General features: G+C 56.0%; 2 protein-coding genes across 2 annotated transcripts; one reads left to right on the top strand and one right to left on the bottom strand.

The window, feature by feature from the left end:
- Nucleotides 1-90: 90 nt before the first annotated feature.
- ACTN3 (actinin alpha 3) lies at nt 91-12,295 on the bottom strand. Its single transcript, XM_040256380.1, has 21 exons — nt 11,667-12,295; nt 8,034-8,148; nt 7,740-7,859; nt 7,340-7,426; nt 7,173-7,260; nt 6,616-6,694; nt 6,454-6,535; nt 5,687-5,772; nt 5,293-5,385; nt 4,632-4,862; nt 4,362-4,509; nt 3,832-3,982; nt 3,217-3,325; nt 2,981-3,121; nt 2,538-2,720; nt 1,952-2,086; nt 1,677-1,856; nt 1,268-1,414; nt 1,105-1,170; nt 470-628; nt 91-370 (listed from the first exon to the last, which is right to left on the bottom strand). The coding sequence occupies exons 1-21, from the start codon at nt 11,814-11,816 to the stop codon at nt 212-214; spliced, it is 2,709 nt and encodes a 902-aa protein (XP_040112314.1). The 5' UTR covers nt 11,817-12,295; the 3' UTR covers nt 91-211.
- Nucleotides 12,296-12,652: 357 nt separating this feature from the next.
- On the top strand, nt 12,653-21,441 carry ZDHHC24 (zinc finger DHHC-type containing 24). Its single transcript, XM_040256386.1, has 3 exons — nt 12,653-13,036; nt 14,280-14,557; nt 18,525-21,441. The coding sequence occupies exons 1-3, from the start codon at nt 12,756-12,758 to the stop codon at nt 18,818-18,820; spliced, it is 855 nt and encodes a 284-aa protein (XP_040112320.1). The 5' UTR covers nt 12,653-12,755; the 3' UTR covers nt 18,821-21,441.
- The last annotated feature ends 773 nt before the right edge of the window (nt 21,442-22,214 follow it).

Raw genomic sequence — 22,214 nt, 5'->3', positions numbered from 1 at the left:
GGGGAACCCCTGGAAGGTCAACGTGGGGCAGCTGATCCTGCCAAAAAACCTGCGGGCCCAAGCTTCTGCCTTAGGAATCAATCGGAGATGGAGAGGGGCCCACGATGGATCTTTATTGAGAAACACTTGGCTCTACGGCCCTGGCTCCAAGGGATCAGTCGGAGGGAGCACCCTCTCTCCGGACTTGAGTAGGGAAGCTCGGGGTTCAAGGTCAGAGGTCACTCTCCCCGTAGAGGGCACTGGAGAAGGCCACGTAGTCCAGGGCTCCAGCTGGAGCCCCGGCCCCCTTGTAGGGCGCCATGCGGCGGATGCAGTACTCGGCCTGCTCTGCCGGGAGTTCCCGCCGCAGCTCCTCGGCGGTGATGTAGTTCTGGGGGAGAAGAGGGTTTGAGGGCCCCCAGGTCCCGGTCCCCGCCCCGAACCCCCCAGACCCACCTCCCAGTTCCCCCCACCCCCACCAGGGACTCACCTTGTCTCCTGCCAGGATCTTGAATGAGGCCACGACCTGCTCAGCCGTGTCCGTCTCAGCTGTCTCTCGGGTCATAAAGTCAATGAAGGCCTGGAAGGTCACGACCCCAGCTGCGTTGGGGTCCACCATGGTCATGATGCGAGCGAACTCCACTTCCCCCTGCGGGGTTAGAGGCCGGGCACCGTGCCCAGGGGATGCTTAAGCCAGGAGGGTTCCTGATGTCCCCCTGGCTTGACGACCCCTGTGACAAGGCGGTCCCCTTTCTCCATAGACGGTCCACTGCAGCTTTAGCTCCGGCTCTGGGAAGTCCTTTCCACTGGCTGAACTCTGCTTCCTGCCCGTGGCGATGCCCTGCTCCTGCTGGTCCTGACCTCTTCCCCACGCCCCTTTTGTGCTCTCTCTCTGAGGTGGACATGTTGCAAGCTCAGGCTCTGGAGTCACACAGAACTAGCTCCAAATTAATTTACCTCTTGGAACTTTTGTTAGCTACCCCCCTAGGAAATGGGGTAATTCTCCCCAGCCCCAGGAGGTGGATGAGGAGGAAATGAAGGTGAATGTGGGAGGGACACTGAGGGTGATCAGTATATAGGACGGGCCGCGGAGGGGACCCTTGGACAGGGCTGGAGGACACTCACCAGGTCGTAGCCCATGGAGATGAGGCAGGCCCGGAAGTCATCAGGCTCCATCATGCCGTTCCGCTTCTGTAGTTGGGGAGCAGATGTCAGGCTCTGGCCCTGATCCCCACCCCCCCGGCCAGCCCCCAAGTCCACCACCCCACAGGGCGAGGCCCCTGCTGACCCGGTCAAAGTGGTTGAAGGATGCCCGGAACTCGTTGAGCTGCTCCTGACTCAGGCCCTTGGCGTCTCGGGTCAGTACCTGGTTCTCCACCTCGTTGATGGTGCGGGCGATGGAGGTGAGCAGCTGCTCCCAGCCCACACGGATATGCTGTGGAAGCAGGAGACAGGCTGGGCCAGTAGGCGGCCAGTGCCTGGCCATGAGCTCTGGCTCCACCCCCAATTCACCATCTGACCCCGGGCAAATCCTACCCCCTTGCTGGACCCCATCAGGAGGTTCCACTGAGTGACATCCAGTGGCCCTCCCTGCCATAAAGTTTGATGATTTATTATGTATTGATCAACCAGCCACAGCCACCCCAGGCTTCCCCAAAGCACCGCCTTCCCCTCGGTCCTAAGCGGTGTGGTCCCACCTCCATGCTGTAGACAGTGTGCTTGTTGTCAAACACCAGACTCTCCTGCAGCAGCTGGTGGTCTCCCTCCAGCCGGTCGATGTTGCTCTTGTAGTTGATGATATTCTGCTCCTGCTGCCGCAGGCCTGCCATCTGCTCCTCCAGAGAGCCAGCCATCCCTGCGGCCAGGCGCCCCACTTCCTACAGGGGGACCAGCCAGGATGAGGGCTTCCAGCCCCCGGTGGCCCAGCCCCCGGCCCCCCTCTCCCAGGTTGGCTCCCTGATCCAAGCCTTACCTCCACTTTCCCCTGGATCCAGGGCCCGATGGCGTTGGCCTGGGCTGCAAACTGCCGCCGGAGCCTCTCGTTCACCTGTTGCCGCGTCAGCTCCTCCTGCAGCATCTGGTCACGGCTGGGTACCAGCTTTCGGACCTGGAGGGAGGGTGGTGGTGTCAGGGGCAGCTCAGGAGTGAGAGGAGGGCTCCAGCCCCTCACGGGGCTCCTTACTCTGAGCCAAGGGCTCTGGGGAGGGGGCAAGCTCTGAGCAGGTCACTCAGCCTCTCTCTGCTCATTTCCTGGCTGTAAATGAGGGCCCATGCCGACACTCTTAACAAACTTAGATTGTTCTGTACAACAATCTGGCCCCCACACCAGATCTAATTTTGCTTCCATCAGGCGCGACAGGAAAATGTTGTTATGGCCATTTTACAGAGAGGGCCAATCAGGCAAGGGGAACTGTCCAACGCCACGTAGAGTCTGTGGCAGACCACAGATCTGGAGGCGGACTTGATTTTGTGTGTCTCGGGACACCTGAGATTCTCAGGATGGTTTAGAAGGCGTCTGCGCAGGAGGGAGGCGGGGAAAGGCCACCAGCGGCACTGACCGTGTCCCACTTGGTGTTGATGTCCTGCGGGGTGAGGGCGATGTAGGGGTTGGTGGAGCTGGGCCGCAGTCCGTACGTTTGGCAGATCTTCTGGATCTCACCCTGGATGCCCAGGATGGCACCCCTCTCTCGGTCAGCCTCGGGCAATGTTGCCTTGAACTGGTCGTGTGCTGTCACTAAGCTCTGGGGACGACAGGCAGGAAGCGTCAGCCAGCGCCCCTACCTCCCACAGGCAACAAAGGATGGCCAGGGGCTCTGGGCCATTCACCAGGGCCAGGGCAGCACTGGCCAGAGAACCTAGGCCTCCGGACTCCCGGCACTCTAGAACTGGGCTTCTCCTCTGGCCCCCCATTCCCCAGGAGCCCAAAGGGGTGGCCGACAGAAGACAGGCCACTTCCTTGTCATTCCATCCAACCCTGCACACCTGGAGCCCCTGCACCCACCTGGGTCTCCTCCACCGAGTGCACCAGCCACACGTCCTGCAGGTCCTCCACGGCGCCGTCCAGCCAGTTGTTGAAGGGCGCTGCCCGCCGGGCAAACTCCAGCTGTAGCTGATCAATGGTTTCCAGGAGCTTCTCCATCCGCTGCAGGCCACAGGGATAGCCAGTCAGTAGCTAGCCGAGCAGGCCCCTCACCCTCCTCCAGCGTCCAGCCTTCACCCCCCGGTCCCCAGCTTCACCTCCAGCGCATCCCGCCTCTTCTGGGTCAGCGTGCCCAGGTTGTCCCACTGGTCGCAGATGGCCTGGCAGCGGCTGTTCACCGAGGCTGCCTCGTGGTAGTCCAGCTCACTGGGGATGGGAAGGGGGGTGTCCGCGAAGCCAGATTCCAGGCCACATTTCTGCCTGACTGTCCCTCAGGGGCCGGACTCTGGTCCCAGGGGTGGTGAAGGCATAAAGGAGCCAGGGTAGATGGGAGTGAAACAGGGCTTTCCTAGAGCAGGGCCTTCTCAGTGCGTGACTAGAAGAGGGTCCTCAGCTCCAGCCCCTGGAAAAGTTTGGGAGGAGGGGCGGGGCTTGGAGTTTCCGGGACAGGTTTACAGGTGGCAGGAGGCCAAAGCTGTGGTGAGGGCCTGGCCGGCCCAAAACTGCAAGGAGACGCCAGCTTAGGGGACAGAGTTATAGGAGGAGGGCAGAGCAAGTGGTGCTGGGAAGGACAGGGGTACGAAGGTGGGGTTATTAAAGAGTGAAAGGTCTGGAGAGCTTTGGGCGCAGGGGCGGGGCCCGAGGCCGAGGGGCGGGGCCAGGTGGGGGTGTCGTTCTCTGCCCGGGGCGGGCCCAGCAGACTCCATGCCTACTTGAGCTCCTGGGCCAGCGCGGCGATGTGCTCCACGCGGTCCTGGTGCGCCGCCAGGTCGCTCTCGAAGGCCTCGTGGCGTCGCAGCAAGGCCCGTACCTCCTGCAGCGAAGCCGTCTCGTAGTCCCTCTGGCTCAGCATCTCCTCCTTTCCTGCATGGAGAGAAGCCCGGCTTGGTCACCCAGGGGCGGCTACGCAGGAGCAGGGGGTCTGAGTCCCGTGTGTGACACTGGAGATTCCCCATCCGTGAATGTAGATCACTCCTGCCCAGCCTACACCTAGGGGTCTGCTCTGAGACACCAGTGAGATAAAGTGAAGGGAAGCTCCTTTTCCAGGGCATGGCTCCGGAGTGGCCCTTGGTTCCCTTCCGGTATTATTTGATTGCAGATACCAGAAGGGACTAGAAAACAGGTCTCCAGCTTCCTTGCAGAACCCCTACCCCGACCCGTGCCTTCTACCAGGACCCCGTCCCCCTCCCACCAGGCTCCCTGCAATCTGCACGGAACACATTCAGACGCCAGAGCCACCTACCCCGGGTCCAGGCTTCATGCAGGGAGGCCTTCTGCTGGAACTTCTCCGCCAGGTGCTGCAGCCGCTGTAGGCGCCGGATCTCGGAGAGCAGCCAGTCCTCATAGCCCTTCTCTGCCTGCTCCAGGCCCCGCCATGCGTTGGCGATGTCCTGTGGGTCAAGCAGAGAGAGGCGCCCTCCATCATGGTTCACCCATTATACAGATGGGAACAGAGAGTCCAAGGGGATGTGGGCAGGGCCGGGGGTCCCCCTCTGCCCCCTGCCTGGCTCACCGAGACCAGCTTGCCCTCAGACGGCATGAAGGCCGGCCGGTGGCTCAGCCGAAGCTTGGTCTGCAGCGTGTTGAAGTTAATCTCCAGCTGGCACTTCTCCTGCACGCGGGGTGGCTTGTGCAGGCGCCGGTAGTCCCGGAAGTCCTCCAGCTTGCGCTGCATGGCGCTCATGCTGGGCTCGCCCACGCGGTTCTCCAGCCATGGCACGGTCCGGCGGATCCATTCCAGCAGCTGTGGGATCCAGGCAGGGGCAGAGCACAGAGGGCTGAGCGGGCCTGCTCACCTTGCCTACCTGTCTCTAGCCACACCCAGGCTGTGGCCAACAGGCTGGGCCTTGAGCAGAGCGGGGTCCCCACTAGTCAGCAAAGGAGCAGGATGGTTACATTCTGAGTCCAGGGGCCAGCATGGTTGGCCCAGAGCAAAGGGCCCTGTCTAGAGATGAGTGACTGAATGGATGAATGAGTGATGGCAGGAGCCTGGATGGGCAGAAGAGGGCAGGAGGTGGGTAAAGATAGCAGGAGGAGCTGGAGGAGGCCAAGGCTACTCTGAGGAGAGGTGGGCTCTGCAGTCCAGGCTGGGGGTCAGCTGGGATGGGAGGAACAGCAGGGCCGGGATGGGGGAGCAAGGGAGGGGAGGGGGAGGCCTTTGGCCCCAGTCTTACCTCACTGGCCAGCTTCTCATATTCCTCCATCAGCTTCTCGTTCTCCTGGTTCACGGCCAGCACTTTGCAGATCCTGTTGGCAGCTGTCTCTGCCTTTGGTGGGAGTGGGCAGAAAGGCTGGTGTTAGAACAGGACACCCCCGACCCAGACTCCCTCTGCAATCCCTAAACCCTGTGTCCATGCAAACCGAGCAGATGAGGGCTGCATGCCTTGTAGGGTGAGGAGGGAGCTTCCAGGCCAGAGGCCTCTGCGCCTAAGTGCCCAGGGGTTGAGTATGTGCAGCTGCGACAGTGGTGCCTCGGTGAGGCCTGGCACCTCCAAATGTTGAGGGGCTGCCAACTGTAGGCACCTGGGCCACACGCCCAGCCCAAGTGGCAACCGTTGAGCCTCTTACCTGCTCCGCCCCAGCAAAGGCGTGGTAGAAGCAGGAAACGTAGGTCATGATGGCCTTCTCATCAGGCTTTGGGGTGTTCACGATGTCTGGGGAATGGCAGCCAGGTGTCAGTTGGGCAAAGCCAGGGGTGGGGAGTGGGCTCATGCCCAGGTAGAGAGCTCCCTCGGGATGGGAAGGGGCAGAGACATCTAGTCATGGCCACCAGGGCCCAGCGACCTCCCCCTCAATGGGGTGAGGACAGTATCAAGGCGTGGCTGAGTGAGCAGACCCTGTAGCCCTCATGAACCGCCAGTGTCCACTGCCTGCCGTCTCTAAACAGGCCATGCCTCTGGCTGGCTGGCTGGCTTTCCTCCAAGTTCATATCCAGGGTACAGGCACAGTAAGTACCCAGAAAAGGTTTGCTGGTTCAACTACTAAAGCCTTTATGGGCACAGGGACAGGAAGGCAGGACTCCCCCCAGAGAAGCTCCCAGGATGAGTGACTATCATGCCACCAAGTGACCCAGGTAACGGGGATGTGAGGGTAGAGCCATTACATAAGGGCCAAGGCGGGAGGGGCTGGTTCCACTGGATGAGAGGGACAGGGGACCAGATAAGGGCTCCTGGAGAAGGGGGCCTGTTGGCAGGAAGGGTTCTGCCCAGGGAGCAGGGGGAGGGGTGGGGCGGAGCATCCTGGGAGGAGGGAGGAGCAGGGACAAAGGGGCGAAGGTGGGACAGTGCTGCCTGGTGTGGAACCAGAGTCCTCACCCAGGCGAAGCTTACTCTCACCTTCTGCATCCAGCATCTTAGGGATGTCCAGGTACTTCTCAGCCACTTCAAAGGCGGTGTTCAAGTTGCCGATGGGGTCGTCCTAGGTGGTGTGAGGGGAGAGAGGTGAAAGGTCATCTGGGACAGAGACGGGGAGTCGGGGCTGGGACTGGGGGGACCTACCTTGCGCAGTTTGGCGTAGTCAATGAGGTCGGGGCGGTGTCGGTGGATGAGAGCGCAGAGAGCCAGCCCATCCTTCCAGCTGGACGGAGAGAAGGGGGCTCAGGCCTGGGTTCAGGCCAGGGCCCTGCCCTACCCTGGTCCCAGGAGCCCTCCTATCTGGATGGCCTCATCTGTGAAATGGAGTCAGGTTCTAATTCCTTGCTTGGCATTTAAGGCCCTGATTACCAGCCATGGACCATTTCCTCCAAGCTCATCATGATTCCCTTACCCTGGGCTTACGCTACACCACTTTCTAGGATTTTTTGGTCTCTGGGTCTTTGCTCACAAGGCTCCCTCTGGCTGGAACACCCTTCCTGGGATGTCTCTGGTGCTCCCTCCTCCAGGAATTCCCCCTCACCCTCCCGGATTCAGTTCAGCATTGACTGAGTTCTGTCATTTTCAGACCCTGCTGCAGGAACTTGGCTGTGACCTCTCCCCTCCCTGGCTGTCCCGGGCCGGACTCCAGCTCTCTGGCCCAGACCCCAGCAGAGGCCCTGCACGCTGACTGGAGGATGCACCTGGTGTGGAAATTCTGCACATTGACGTTGCGGTACGGCGCCGTCTTCCGCTGACACCACAGGAGCAAGCCTTCCTTGGCCGAGGTTTCTGGGCAGCGATGGGGGTGAGTGTTGGTTGGGGAGGGGTCGGGGCCAGCCCACATCCTCCCCGCCTCCCCACCACTCACCTTCCACGGAGATGTCCTGGATGGCGAAGCGAAGGATGATGGTCCAGATCATGCCCAGGGTCATCTTCAGGTTCCCGTCAACAATCTCTGCGGGGTGGGGGGCGGTGGGGACATGCTCCACCTGACCACCAGGCCTCAGCCCCCCTTCCCCTTGCCCTGCCCTCTGGCCCCTTGTCTGCATTCCAAGGCTGGCACCAGCTAGGTAGATACTCAATCATTCTACTTCAAAAGGATTCACTGAACACCTCCTAGGTGCCAGGGCCTGTGCCAGCATCGTGGGTACCTTTGCTCCTTACAGTTGCTCCCGTGAGGTGCAGATGGTTGTCCCTGTGGTTGAAATGAGGAACCGCGTCCCCAGCCCCACCTGGCCACCTCCTGCCACCTCCTGCCACCTCCTCACCTTCAGCACCGATGGACACCAGCTTCACCCCCTTGCTGGCAATGAAATCCAGGGCCTTGTTGACATTGGCGATCTTGTGGAAGCGCATTTTGCCTTTGTCTGGTCTGGGCAGCCTCTCTCCTGGGTGTGAGAGGAGAGGTCAAGGGTCAAAGGTCACAAGAGGAAGCTGAAGACACGGTCCTCAAACTTCCCCCTCCCTCAGCACGTCCCCTCCAGCGCTCGGCTGGCACTGCTCCCCAGCTCTCTGGGTTCCCCTAGGTCCTGGGGTCCCTGTGCACTGATTTGCACCCTCACCTGAAATGACCTCCAGGAGCAACATGAGTTTGAGGCCATTGCGGAAATCCTCCTCGATGTTCTCGATCTGGGTGCCAGCCTTGCGCAGGTGCGAGTTGCACCAGGCAGTGAAGGTCTGGGGGCAGAGGACAGTGCTCAGACCCTAGTGCTGAGGACAGAGCTCTGGCTCCTCGGTCAGGGTAGATCTCAGAGCCCAAGGCCCTGGATGCAAGTTCCGGCTCAGCCACTCACTTGCTGTGCATCTGGGGCCAGCCCCTGTCCTTCCCTGAGCTTTAATTCTCCTGAAAATGGGGAGGAATGGAGTCTGGGTCCCATTCAGATCCCAGTATGGATGCTGCCAGCACAACAACAGCTTTGGCCAGTCTCCAGCCAGTGTGGGGCCCCCTGAGACACCAGGGACACTGCCTTACTAAAATCTCTGAAACATTCCAGGTCTCAGCACAGGTGGCTTGGAGGGTTTTGTCCGAGGTTTTGTGTTATTATCGTCTCAGCCCCACCGACCTCCTAAGGCTATTGTGAATTGGCCCCCAAGCGGACCATGAGGCTGCCAGAGCTTTGCAGGCCCTTGAGGAACAGTGGGACACTGAGGCGCAGCCTGACCTAGTTTCTGGGAGACTGCCCACCCTCTCCAGCCAGGGCATGCTTCAGCCTCAGCCTCTGTCTGAGATGGGAGGGGTGATATAGGCTGTGTGCCTTTGGGGGATGGCAGTGATTTAGAGCCTGGTGTACAAGTTTCTACAATCTCCCAAGGCCTCAGGCCCTGGATTCTGCCCTCAGCTGGCAGTCCTTGGTAGAATCTATACTTGGACTCCCACCGCAGCTGAGCTGTGACCTGGGATGTGCCCCTCGCCATCTCCTGGGCTCAGTCTCTCTGTTTGTACAATTACAGTTCAGAGTCAATGATGTCTCAGGCTCTTCCTCCCCTGATCTTGCAGGATCCTGGAATTCAAAGGATTTCCCCCTCCCATGCCCCCCAAAGCAGACACCCCAAGGAAGTTATTTGGAATTCTTTCCCTCAGGTGTATAAATGGGTGCTGAGCACTGATGCTGCCCCAAGCACAGGGGAGTGCTGTTGGATTCTCTGTAGATCCTTCCTGCTCTGGAGTCTCAGATGCTCTGGGTCCAGACAGGGCAGGGGGAAAGGCAGGTCTGGGCGAGGCCTCCATAGTGGAGGAAGCAGATTCCCTCATAGGACAAACATGACTTTTAATGAGATTTGGTTCCTACCCTAAAGGAACTCACAGGCAATCAAAGAGTCCTGTGGGCCTGCGAAGTGTTAGGAGAGAGTGTTTTTGCCTGGAGAATCCCAGGGATGGGGGAGCCTAGTGGCTACCATCTGTGGGGTCGCACAGAGTCGGACACGACTGAAGCAACTTAGCAGCAGCATTGAGGAGCTTAGGGGAGGTGTTCTTCAAACCTCTTGGGGAAAGCGAGTAACGGATCAGAACTGTGATGGAAGAGCAGGAGTTACTCAGGCAGGGAAGGACGGGCAAGGGCATTCCAGGCAGGGACAGCCGCAAGGGCTTGGTGATGAGAAACAGTTGCTAGGATTGTGGGGCTACAGCTATCTGGGCAGCGTTCTGGGAATAGTGGGGTATAAGTGGTGAGAGGCGGGCCGGAGGGGCAGCAGAGGCCAGGTCATGCATGATCTTGAGTGCTAAGCCAGGGAGTGTGAACTTGATCCTGAGGGCAACAGGGAGGGAGAGGGGCAGAACTGTGTTTTAGAAAGTTCATTCTGGTTGCAGAGAATGGCTTGGCAGAGAAGAAGGGAGAAGTGAGGAGGTGGCGACTGAGACCAGGGTGAGGGAGGGTGTCAGTGAGTGGGGCGGGTCAGGAGTGAGGGGGTGAGATGGAAACATTTGTCCTTGCTAGACTCTAAGCTCTCTGAAGCAGGGGCTTTATTTCATCCCCTGCTGAATTTCTGATACCTGACACAGTGCCTGGCACATACCAGGACCTCCCTAGGAAATATTAAACAATTGTTTTCCAATGAGGTTGAATAAAGAGGACTCTGGTGTCAGACGGGAGAAGGCAGGAGTGCTCTAAGATATGGAGAAAAGCAGGGATGGGGCAGGGCTAAAGTTGAGCACAGAAATGTTCATTACATTGTAATAAACACTGCCAGATAAGAAACAACTGGATTATCCAACTTCAGGGAACACTAATGAATTTACAGAGCGTCTACACGGGTGCAATCACTGAGTAAGTGGATGAAGTGGGTGGCTGTAAGTTGGGTTGGAAGGATGTTCTTGATACTTTGATGAAAGCAAGGTACAGACTAGCCTGTGTCTTATGAGGGGCCTGTGAACCTGGATCTGGGAGAGGCCTGGGTGGGTGGGGGTGGGGTGGGGAGAGGAGTTGCAGAGCAGGTGGCAGCGCGAGCCAGGGGCAGGGATGACATCACTGGGAGACTGCTGGACCCAAGGACCACAGCCCTGCTTAGAGACAGGTGCAGAAGGAGCCTGGGGGGAGGCAGATCACCCAGCACACCCTAGCCGAGTCAGCTGAGCCTCCCAGCCCCTGGGGTCACCTCCTGTCATCTAACTCAGCGGAAGTGATCTGATTCTAAATCCGGGATTCTCTAAATCCTGCAAATTCCACCAAGCACCCCTGTTCCCGGCCCTTTCCTGGGGTCACACGTCGTTGGCAAGTGATGAGTCTAATGACCTCACAGTGCCCCCCTACCCCAGCCTGCCACTCCCCAGCGTTTCCTCACTCCAGGCTCAGATCACTTTCTCTTCTGGGCCCCCAGGTGTCCTGCCCCCTCCATCTGGGAAAGTCTAGGAGTGAAAATAGATCGGGGAGGGGAGGGCTGAGTGCCCTACAAGGCTGGACCTGGGCAGCAGGTGCCCTTTCAGCTCCTCCAAGGCGCTGCCTCAGCACAAAGTGTCCATCTGGCCTGAGAGTCAGGTTACCCACCGCGAAAGGGAACCCAGGGCTCCCCTCCTTCCCGACCTTGTGGCCTTTTCAGCAGATTAAGGGCCCCTGGGGTGGGGAGGGGTATCTTGGGAAAGAATGGGGGAGGGACAAGCGATGGGCAAAGACCCCCAGGTTGCCTAGGGAAGGGGACTGTTTTCTAACAGTATATGATGTGGGTCCTACCTCAGCCTCAGTTTCCTCACTTGACAATTGGGATAGAGTGACCATGGACATCATGCTGGACAGAATATAGAGAGGGTGGGTAGGAAGTCTGGGATGGTTACTACTTCCCCCATACTCTTAAGTCCACTAGTTGCCTAGCTGCATGTCCTCAGTTGGGGTCTGGGAATATTTCAGAAAATGGGGGCGATGTGCGAAGAAAGATTGATTTTTCCCAACCCCACCCCACCCAAACTTGGATCTCCAGGGCTTTACCCAAACCATATTCTTTAGCAAAAATGGGCCCAGGTGAATGAGCTTCTGGGGGGGGTGGGGATCCCAGAAATCTTTCTTGTCATCCTAAACCCTTCATGAGGGTCCCGAGCTCTCTCGTCGGGCTCTTGTGGACAGCAGAGGATTGATGGCCAGAGCCTGGGCTAGGAAGTGGCACTGAGGGTTAAGACAGGCTCTTGCCCCTGATCTACTGAGATGCCAAGAACAAACCCTGGCTTCTCAGGCCTCAGTTGTGCCATCAGGAAATGGGCTAGCACTCACTTTCCGCTGCTGCTTCTCCCAGGCCGGGTCCAACAGCAGGTCGCGGTCCCAGTCCTCCTCCTGTTCCATGTATTCGCCGCCCCCGCGGCCGCCGCCCGCGAAGGGCCCCTCCCCGGTCCCCAGACCCTCGGGCTGCAGAACCATCATCATCTTGTTCGGGATCCTGGCTTCGCTCTGCTCGGCGCGCTCCAGAACACGGGGGCCGCGTTAAGTAGCGCCCGGCCCAGCCCCGGATCGGATTCGCGCTAAATATGGGGGAGGAGGGTGGGGCCGGATGGGGGCGAGGGCGCTCGGGTCGGGACCAGGCAGGAGTTTCGCCTGGGGCTAAGAGACTGCCGAATTTTGAGGCTCTGGGATGGATCCCGTGGCGGAGATCCGGGGTTCGCGTTCTGGCTCCGCCGCTTGGGCGCTGGGTTGACTTTGAGAAAGCCACGGGCCCTTTCTGAGTCTCTTTCCCTATGTGTACAACGAAGATGACGAGAATAATCGTGGCCGCAGATCGCTCTAGAAGCTGGCTTTTGGACCTCCTCCTGACCCTTTTCCTGAGCCGCGCTGGTGGGAGACAGGGACCACTATCCCCATTTCACAGTCAGAATCACCGAGGCGCCGAGCTGTTTTGAATATTTTCTGGGGTGATGAAGGGAGACACTCGAATATGAAGAGGGATTCCAAGCCAGCTGGATGGGCCGAGGCAGGGCTATTAATATCGGGGCTACTGGGGGAAGAGGGGGAATGTGCTGAGCCGGGAATCCCCGACGCCACCAAGGCTGCAACTCAATCCTGCCTTGCTGGCCACCTCCGCCAGCCTGCCCGGTGGCCGCGGGTGGGCGGGGCGTCCGCGGGAGGGGCGGGGCTATAACAGCGTTCCCCTACCCCGCTCCAGCGCCAACGAGATTCCAAGCATCTCTTTGGCTCATTCGGCCGTCCAATCACATCTCCGTACCTGTGGGCCCGCCCAGTAGACCGGAACGCTCACGTGCCCCTTCCGAGCTTCTATTGGTTGTAGCAGACGTCCGTTTGCCACTATCCCTGCCTCTATACGGAAGCGGCGGGCTACTAGAGGGGTCCTACCGCTAGTGGGTGCAGGCCATGGGGCAGCCCTGGGCGGTGGGGACCGCGGAGGCGGCTCCCGCGCGGCTGCCCCTCGTGCTCACCGCGCTTTGGGCCGCGGCGGTGGGTCTGGAGCTGGCTCACGTGTTAGTGCTAGGCCCCGGGCCACCTCCGCTGGGACCCTTGGCCCGGACCCTGCAGGTTGCGCTGGCAGCCTTCCAGCTGCTCAACCTACTGGGCAACGTGGGGCTCTTCCTGCGCTCGGACCCCAGCATCCGGGGTGTGATGCTGGCCGGCCGTGGTCTGGGCCAGGGCTGGGCGTGAGTGGGGCTCGGGATCTGGCGCGGGGGAGAAGCGGGAGCTTGGCGCAGCGGGAGGGCCCTAGGACCTGAAGATGTTTGAGCCGCTTGTTAGAGCCAGAGAACTCTTTTACAACCAGAAGGCAGAACGAGTTTCATTCATTCACTTACGAATATCATTGAGTACAATATTATGTGCAGGGTACTATTCCAGGCACTGGAGGGTACAATAAAACGTATTCCTGATTTCAGTAGGGAAGGGGACGGATGATAAACTTCAGGCTCGTAAATAAATAATGTAGAATGTTAGAAGGAGTTGGTAGTCAGGAAACAGAAAGAGTGCAGTCTCAAATACGGTGGTCAAGGTAGGCTTCATAGAGAAGGTGGAATTTGAGCAAAGACTTGAAGGAGAGGGGAGAGTTAGCCATATTCATCTGGGGGAAGAATGTGCCAGGCAGAAGGGACAGGCGATGCAAAGGCTCTGAGGCAGTTGTATGCCCAGCATGTTCAGGGAACAGCAAGACAGCCAGTGTGGCTGAGGTGGTGTGCGGGGGCGGTAGGGCGGGTGGTGTGTGGGTGGTGGGGAAGAGAGATTAGAGATAGAAAGACTTTGTAAACAGACTTTGAAGACTTTGCTTTTTACCAGAAGTGAAATGGAGAGCCATCTCAGGGTTTTGAGCAGAGGAGGCATATGATTTAGATTCTATTTTATTATTTCTTTTTCTTGGTCTCACCGCTAGGCTTGTGGGATTTCACTTCCTGAACCAGGAATGAGCCAGTAGTTGCGGCCCATCGAATCCAGGCCCTCAGCAATGAAAGCGAAGAGTCCTAACCATTGGATTGCCAGGGAATTCCCAACTTAGATTTTTAAAGGATCAGTCTGGCTGCTGGGGCAAGGCTACAGTAGAGGGGATAAAGGTGGAATCAGGGAGACCGACCAGTCAAGAGGCTGTTGCAATAATTCAGGGCAGAGTTCATGGTGACTTGGACCAAGCTGGTAACAGTGGAGGACAAAAATTTGCTCCCGGATGTTAGAAATCAGCCAAAGACCTCAGGACTGAGGTTGTCAGACCTGCTGTGCTAGAAGTGGAAAGGCTTGGGAAGTGCTGTCCAGCCTGCATTTACTCCCCTGTGAGGGACCCGAGGCTTAGCGAGGGCATGGGCTGTGCCTGGTTCTCCAGGATGGGCTCAGGGGCTGATCGGGGCACCATGAGGGGCTCTCCGAGCTGCTGGAGGGACTGACCCTGTGGTTCCTTCCCTGCAGTTACTGCTACCAGTGCCAAAGCCAGGTGCCGCCGCGCAGTGGGCACTGCTCCGCCTGCCGAATCTGCATCCTCCGCCGGGACCACCACTGCCGCCTGCTGGGCCGCTGCGTGGGCTTCCGTAACTACCGGCCCTTCCTGTGTCTCCTGCTCCACGGCGCGGGCGTCCTGCTGCACGCCTCTGTGCTGCTGGGCCCGGCCCTGTCGGCCCTGCTGCGAGCCCACACACCCCTCCATACCGCCGCCCTGCTCCTGCTGCCCTGGCTCATGTTGCTCACAGGTCGGAAGCCCTGGATGCGGGGGAGTGTGTGGGTATGGGGGGCGGGGGGCGGGGGGAACCTCCCCACAGAGGCCAAGGCCCATCCAGGCGGGCAATGGAATTCCTGGCGGCTTCTCCAGGTAGTGCCCTAGGGACCCAGTCCCAAGGTCAGTTTTAGGAGGCAGGGGCAGCCGGGTATTCACATGGGGGTGCAGTCTGGCAAAACACAGGGCCTGGACAGAGGTATGGAGTTCTAGCTGAGAGAGTCAGGGGAGGAAATACTGGTGTGATTTCACTGGGCAGGGCAGATGGGATGGTATTCTCAGTAGGGAGGTGGCATTCATACCTAGAGGAGCAGTGTGAACACAGGCTTGGGGGTTGGAAGCAGGGAAGACATTTGGTGGGAAACATGAGGATTAAGGCTAGGATGGTAGATGAGGACTGGGTAGTGGAGGACCTTGAATGTGGCATGAGGAGATGAAGTGGGGAGCCAGTGAAGGCTACAGGCAGGTGGAGGTCCGGTGTTTGGAAGTTGGGAGGGGACGTCTTGGATCAAGAGGCTGCTTGAGAGGCTGTGTTCTGGATGAACACACTCTCCTCCGACACCACCGAAAACAGAAACCCCACTGGTTTTTCACACTTTGTCCTCCACCCCCCGTGATGCTTCAGGCTTCCCCTCCCAGACCCGTTCCTCCCGAGCTGTCCACAGTCCTCTCTGTAACCTTGTCCTGCAGTTACTAGACTTCCAGACCACTCCGAACAGCGAGTATGTCTCCTTATCCTGTCCAGGCCCAGCTCTGTCCCCAGGACCCCCTCCCTGTGGCCCAGGGGAGACCTTGGGAGGAGGCCCAGTGGGGTGGTCAGGGCCTTCCTCTGCCGACCCTGGCTTCCTACACTGCCCTCCTCAGTGACCTCCCTTCCTCCATGGACACTCAGGCCCTCAGCTGTTCCTCTCTGAATGCATGACCCCTCTTGGTCATCCACAGTCTTCCACTTGCTCCCCACAGTCACTGAAGACAGTCCAGCATCAAGTCTCTCAGCCCTGGGCCTTGTTGAGTGCATCGGCATCCGAAAGTCTGGATGAATGGCCCCAGTGGCCCAATTTCTTATCTTCTCCTCCCACATCCCTGCCCAGTCCGTCAGAATCCAAAATGTGTCACCTCCCAAATCACCCCATCAGTCACCCCCTCTCTGCTCCCACCTCCTCTCCTACCCAGCTCTCACTCTTTACTCTGTGACATCCGCTCCGGAGCTCCTGGGCCTCACCTTTCTGTCCATCAGCACCTTCCACTTCACTGCCCCAGGTCCCACATAGCACCCTCATTTCCAGCAACCTCCTGCAGCATCTCCGGCCTCTCGGCTCCATCTTCCCTCCGCTGTGCCTCCCTGGCTTCTCTGTGTCCGCCCTTGTGTCTGCTGAGAACTGCCAGACATGCCTGGTCCTTCATGACAGCTGACACCATGTCACGTCATGGCTGTTCACCTCAGCAGGACCTCAGTAGTTCCTGGTTGTCCTCCACTGCAGCTCAAACCTTCTCACTTTCCTGTCTTCCAGACCCCCATCTCTCTTAAAAATCCATCACAGAGCAGAATTGGCTGTCCTGTCCGGGGGCGGAAGTTGGCTGCCCTAGGGTCCCCAGTGCCCGGCCCCTCCTCCCCGCTCAGAGGCCTCACACTGCGGGTTGCCTGTCCTCTGCCACTCCAGGCTCCCTCCCTGGGCTTCCTTTGGGTTTTCCACCTGGTACCAAGCCTCTCTCACCCCATGTCCTCCTCCTCCAGCTCACGCTTTCTGTCTTCCATTAGCTGCCAAGTCAAAGAACTCGCCTGGGCTCAGAGGCTACTGTTCCTTGCCTCTCCCCCACCCCTGTTCCAAACTGGCCCTGCCCCCACCCATTCTCCAAGATTGCCAGTCCCCCAGCCTCTGTCTCCACGAAACCCAGAGGCGGCTTCTGAGTTCTCTTCTTGCTTCACGAGACCTTTCAGCCTCATACCACTGATGGCCTTCTATCTCCTGAAAGGGCTCTACCTGGACGTCACCAACAGCTTGTACTTTGAGTTTCCTCCTTCCTTTCTGGCTTCCCTCTCTCTGGTCCCCAAGGACCTGGTTTCCTGGCTGAGGCACCGTTCTCATCTCTCTACATAGTCTGCCGGGTCCAGAACCGCCTGGGTACCAACCACTCACAAATCTGCACATCCAAGCTGGGCTTCTCTCCTGAGCTTCCAGAACCATCCACTCACTTGTTTTGCAGACATCTCCATCCTGCCTCAGGACCTTCAAACAGAATATTTTCTTCCCTCTTCAGCTAGCAAATACCTCCTCAACTTCCAGTTGTTCAGTCACTCAGTTGTGTCCCATAGACTGCAAGACGCCAGGCTTCACTGTCCTTCACTATCTTCCACAGTTTGCTCAAACTCATGTCCATTGAGTCGGTGATGCCATCCAACCATCTCATCCTCTCTTGTCCCCTTCTCCTCCTGCCTTCAACCTTTCCCAGTATCAGGGTCTTTTCCAGTGAGTCGGATCTTCACATCAGGTGGCCAAAGTATTAGAGCTTCAGCTTCAGTCCTTTTAATGAATATTCAGGGTTGATTTCCTTTAGGATTGACTGGTTTGACAAAACGTGGTCCACTGCAGAAGGGAATGGCGAATCACTTCAGCATTCTTGCCTTGAGAACCCCATGAACAGTATGAAAAGGCAAACTTCCGACACCACCCAAAATAGACAACACTCTCAAAATAGATGAAGTTTATTTCCCTGAGCCTCTTAATAAGTTGGCATGTCATCTACCCACCCCACCAATAGGCTTTTTTATAAACTAATTTTTGCATTTTAATTAATTCTTTGTTTTTGGCTGCATTGGGTCTTGTTTGCCTCAGCAGGCTTTCTCTAGTTGTGGTGAGCAGGGGCTACTTTCTAGTTGCGGTGCGGGCTTCTCATTGCAGTAGCTTTTCTTGTTGCAGAGCAAAGGCTCTAGAGTGTACGAGCTTCAGTTGTTGCAGCGCCCAGGTTCTAGAGCACAGGCTCAATAGTTGTGGCACACAGGCATAGTTGCTCCATGACATGTGGGATCTTCCTGGACCAGGGATTGAACCCCGCATTGGCAGGTAGATTCTTTACCACTGAGCCACCAGAGAAGCCCAACTCTCTCTTTTTTTTTTTTTGAACTTTTTATTTTGTATTGAGCTATAGACGATTACCAATGTTGTGACAGTTTCAGGTGAACAGTGAAGCCAGCTCTTTTTTTTTACTGAAGAAAAATTCACATAGCATAATTGTAACTACAGTTACTAATTGTAACTACAATTACAATTACTTATAATTGTAACCATCCTCAACTGCACAATTGTCTCTAGTATACTCACAGTGTAGTCCAATCATCACCACTAATTCCAGACCATTTTCATTGCCCTCAAAAGAAAGCCTCTACCCCTTAAGCAGTCACTCCCCAGCCCCTGGCAACCACTGATCTTCTATCTCCATGGATTGCCTGTTTGGGACATTTCCTATAAATGGCACCGTACAATACATGCCCTTGTGTGTCAGGCTTCTCTCACTTGGTAAAACATTTCGTGGCATCTTGCAGTTCATTGATACTTATTACCTGTTATTGATGAGGATGGTCCAAGATGCTTCTTCTGTCATCACGCCCACCATAGCCGTCATTAAGTAACAGACATGATCTCTTGAATCTCTTGTGAGTTCCCTGAGATTGGAGATGCTAGCCTGGCATTCGTGGGGGGTGCTCACAGGGGTGTGGTGCAGGAGTGAAGGTGTGTCTAGGGCAGGGGGCTATGTGTGCCCCGTTCACTGGTGTGTTCCTGTTAGCCAGCTCGGGCTGGCCAGGGAGCAACAACTCTGCAGGTTGCGGAGCAGAGGAGTGCACGCTGCTTCGTGGCGGGGGAGGGAACAGGAGGAGGGCAGGAGCCGGGCTCTGGGAGGGCTGGGCCTGCTGCTGCTCCCTTACCCTCTCTGCTCTCTCCCTGCAGGAAGAGTGTCTCTCGCGCAGTTCGCCCTGGCCTTCGTGACCGACACGTGCGTGGCGGGCGCACTGTTGTGCGGGGCCGGACTGCTCTTTCACGGGATGCTGCTGCTCAGGGGCCAGACCACGTGGGAGTGGGCTCGGGGCCAGCACGCATACGACCTGGGCCCCTGCCACAACCTGCAGGCAGCTCTGGGGCCCCACTGGGTCCTCGTCTGGCTCTGGCCCTTCCTGGCCTCCCCGTTGCCGGGGGATGGGATCACCTTCCAGACCACAGCTGACGTGGGACTCATGGCTTCCTGACTCCAGGAAGTGCCTGAGCTTGTACAAGCGGCACAAGGCGAGCAGGAGAGGGGACTCATAACTCGTTTTGGGCCCATCCCCACCCCTAGCCTCAGAGGGAGGCAGGCTGGTACTTGATGCCTGCTTTCAGCAACTCCCATTGCCACCCTTGGGCTTGCCCTTGCTCAGCTTGGACTCCTAGGGTCCAGGGCTTGGGCCCTGGGATTCAGCCTCTGTTAGTGGCCCCTGAGGACCATGAAAGGTCTGGCAAGGGGCTGCTCGGCCTGCCTGGCTGCCCCATTGCCAGGTTAATAAAGTGCCCACTTGGTTCTGGGACTCCCTCCAGCTTTGTGGGTTTCTGGTCCTCCTCGGTGGCCCAGGCTGCTGTTTTTGTTTCCTTTGACTGTCAGACCTGGGAACCACAGAATGCCTGAGGGTGTGAGGATCCTGAGCTCTGCCTCCTGTGGCCTTGGGGCAGGGGGGCTGGGGAGTTGGGGTGCAGCAGGCTAAAGGCAGAATGTAGTGATCCAGGGTATGAGAACCCACAGTTCTTCCCCAGGTTGAGTGCTTTATAGTGAGGAGCTTTTCAACAGCCACAACCTCACTGAACTTGTCTTCAGCTAACCCGGTACCCCGGGCAGCAATTATGCCAGTGAAGAACTTAATGCTGTGAGAGTTGATGTGATAAGATTTCACAGGGTAGTAAATGGAGGAGTCTGGATATGAACCCGGATCTTTGCACTTTGTACTTCACCCTTTTTTGCCTGACCAAAAAAATCAAGGCAGAGAAATTGGGGTGGTGGGGGGAGGGATGTTCAAGCATCTGTCTAGGATGGTGCCGAGATGGCTAAGCTCCTCTCCGGTCTCTTCAGGAGCTCCTTGTTAAACACTTATTTAAATATAGTAAGTAGACACTTCCAGTTACATGTGGCAGATTTAGCTTTGTGAGTTTACTTGTTTCCTCTTAAAATCTAAAATGATAATAAAGAAATGAAAAATGATGTAAATTTACAAAGAGAAAATAGGGAGACAGCAGTAGACCAAAAAAGCTGACAACAGTTTGAGAGATGAAAAGTGGGTAGAGGCTCATTTACTCTCCTAGAGAACCAGACGCTGCAATTAAGTGTTCCCTGAGGGAGGGCCGAGAGGCCACCAAATCCCCCACCCCCCACCCTGAGCCCTGGAGAGGCTCTGGGGTTCCACCAGCACCATGGAAGATGAGGTTTGGGGCTGACAAGAGGGACTGTGAGGAACAGCTAGGATCTCCCTCCCCCCAGGACCCACCTGACCCCTTGCAGCCAAGCAGCTACCCCACTGGGGTGGGGATGTGGGCTTTTGAAGAAGCTTTGTGTCTTGGGGGAACTGGGGAGGGTGGGGGTGAGGGGCTGGACCAAAAGTGGGGTTAAGTGAAAATCTACAAATGCTGCTGGGGCAGGGGGTGGCCCTCCACTGACATGGCAGGTTGCCTTCCAAGAGCCCTCAGAGAAGCCCAAGGCTCTGCCCACGTCCCCGAAGGTTTGAGCTGCTAGGACTTCTTTGCTTTTCTAAACAGTGTGCACTATTACTATTTAACTCTGTTAGGAACTTTGTGTCGGAGAAGGCAACAGCACCCCACTCCAGTACTCTTGCCTGGAAAATCCCATGGATGGAGGAGCCTGGTAGGCTGCAGTCCATGGGGTCACTAGGAGTCAGACACGACTGAGCGACTTCACTTTTACTTTTCACTTTCATGCACTGAAGAAGGAAATGGCAACTCACTCCAGTGTTCTTGCCTGGAGAATCCCAGGGACAGGGGAGCCTGGTGGGCTGCCGTCTCTGGGGTCGCACAGTCGGACACGACTGAGGCGACTTAGCAGCAGCTGCAGCAGCAGGAACTTGGTGTGGCTCTCTTTGTACCTAAGCACTGGCAGACTTCCCGTTTCCTTCTCTGCTTTACCCCCATCCTCTAGAATCTTGTTTTGTTTGGTTTTGAATTAAATAGTGAAGAGATGCAAGGAAATATTTCAAGACAAAGAACACCCTCCCTACCCCCATTTCAGAAATGGACACCTCAAATTCCCCGGCAGCCCAGTGGTTGAGACTCCGTGCTCCCAATGCAGGTGGATACCCTGTGTGGTCCCTGCTGTGCCTGTCCCTGGTAGAGGACACACTGTGCTGTCTCAGTCATTCCCTTGCTTGCTTTGTGATTTTATTATAGATGTTCTGTTTTGCATGTTTCCGACTTTTATATAAATGAAGCTATACCATGTTTATTTTACTGCAGTTTGCTTTTTCCTTTAATACCATGTGTCTGAGATTTATCCAAATTAACATGTAGCTGTAAGGCATTTCTTTTCCTTGCTGTACGGTGATCCATCAAATACACAATTTATTTTTCTCTTTTGTCCCATTGATCATTTTATCTACCTGTGTGTGTTCTCCTAAGATCTATAGTTGGCCCTTGCTCTTCCATATAAATTTTAGCATCAGCTTGTTGCATTCCATCAATAAAAACCCCTTTTAAATTGTGATGGAACCCAACTGAATCTATATATCAGTTTGGGGAAAATCAACATCAGCATGAGATTGAAGTTTCCAGTCGTGAACATGGTGTATCTCTCCATTTAATGTTTTCAATAAAAAAAGTTACTTTTTCTCATAAATTGGTTAAACTTAAGTACTTCATATTGTGCTGCTGTTATTCATGGTTTATGAAAATAATTTATGTCCAAGAAACCTAAAATTTATGATTTACTTGAAAATTCTGAGTTTTCTGTATGTCTAATCATCTCTGTGAAAAGGTACTTTTTATATCTCTTATTTTTCTTGCCTCTCTCTGTCTGGGTGGAGAAAAGCGTGGGCACCCTTGACTTGTTTCTGACATTAGAGGGAATAATTTCAGTATTTCATCATAAAATATATTTGCTGGTTTTTGTAAAAAAAAAAAAAATTCTTTCATTAGGCTGAGAAATTTCTCTTCTATTCCAAATGTTGAGTTTTTATCCTTTTACTTTCATTCTCTGCCTCCTAAGAATGGCCTGAATATGGATTTTTACATGTTTTCTATTTGAAGTAGTCACTTTTATCTATTTTAATTAAGTTATTGGATAAATTTCTACCCCTTTACTTTGTGCCACCGCCTGTCTTTTCCAGTTTTTTACTTTTTTATTTAAAGTTGTTTTTTGCTGGATGTAGAACTCCAGGCTAAGTTATTTCCGGTCAATATATTGAAAATTTCGTTCTGTCTTTTTGGTCTCCATTTTGTTGTTGTCCTCACTGTTCCTTTGAAGATATTTTTTGTCTCCAGCCGTTTTAAAGGTTTTTTCTCTTTGGTATTCTGCCGCTTTACTGCGATGTGTCCCAGTGTGGTTTTCTTTGTACTTATCTTAATGGGATTCCTTGGGTTTCCTGATTCTATGAATTGATGTCTTTCATC

The sequence above is a fragment of the Oryx dammah genome, unplaced genomic scaffold, assembly GCF_014754425.2.
Source record: "Oryx dammah isolate SB20612 unplaced genomic scaffold, SCBI_Odam_1.1 HiC_scaffold_15, whole genome shotgun sequence".
NCBI classification, from domain to species: domain Eukaryota; kingdom Metazoa; phylum Chordata; class Mammalia; order Artiodactyla; family Bovidae; genus Oryx; species Oryx dammah.
This window is presented reverse-complemented; position numbering and strand designations above follow the sequence as displayed.

Excerpts from the sequence above, each read along its gene's own strand:
- ACTN3 (XM_040256380.1), bottom strand. The coding sequence starts at position 11,816 with ATGATGATGGTTCTGCAGCCCGAGGGTCTGGGGACCGGGGAGGGGCCC. Across the intron at positions 7,860-8,033 it reads GCTCCTGGAGGTCATTTCAG|GAGAGAGGCTGCCCAGACCA; the intron begins GTGAGGGTGCAA and ends TCTCACACCCAG. Across the intron at positions 6,695-7,172 it reads GTGCAGAATTTCCACACCAG|CTGGAAGGATGGGCTGGCTC; the intron begins GTGCATCCTCCA and ends CTCTCCGTCCAG.
- ZDHHC24 (XM_040256386.1), top strand. The coding sequence starts at position 12,756 with ATGGGGCAGCCCTGGGCGGTGGGGACCGCGGAGGCGGCTCCCGCGCGG. Across the intron at positions 13,037-14,279 it reads GGTCTGGGCCAGGGCTGGGC|TTACTGCTACCAGTGCCAAA; the intron begins GTGAGTGGGGCT and ends CCTTCCCTGCAG. Across the intron at positions 14,558-18,524 it reads CTGGCTCATGTTGCTCACAG|GAAGAGTGTCTCTCGCGCAG; the intron begins GTCGGAAGCCCT and ends CTCTCCCTGCAG.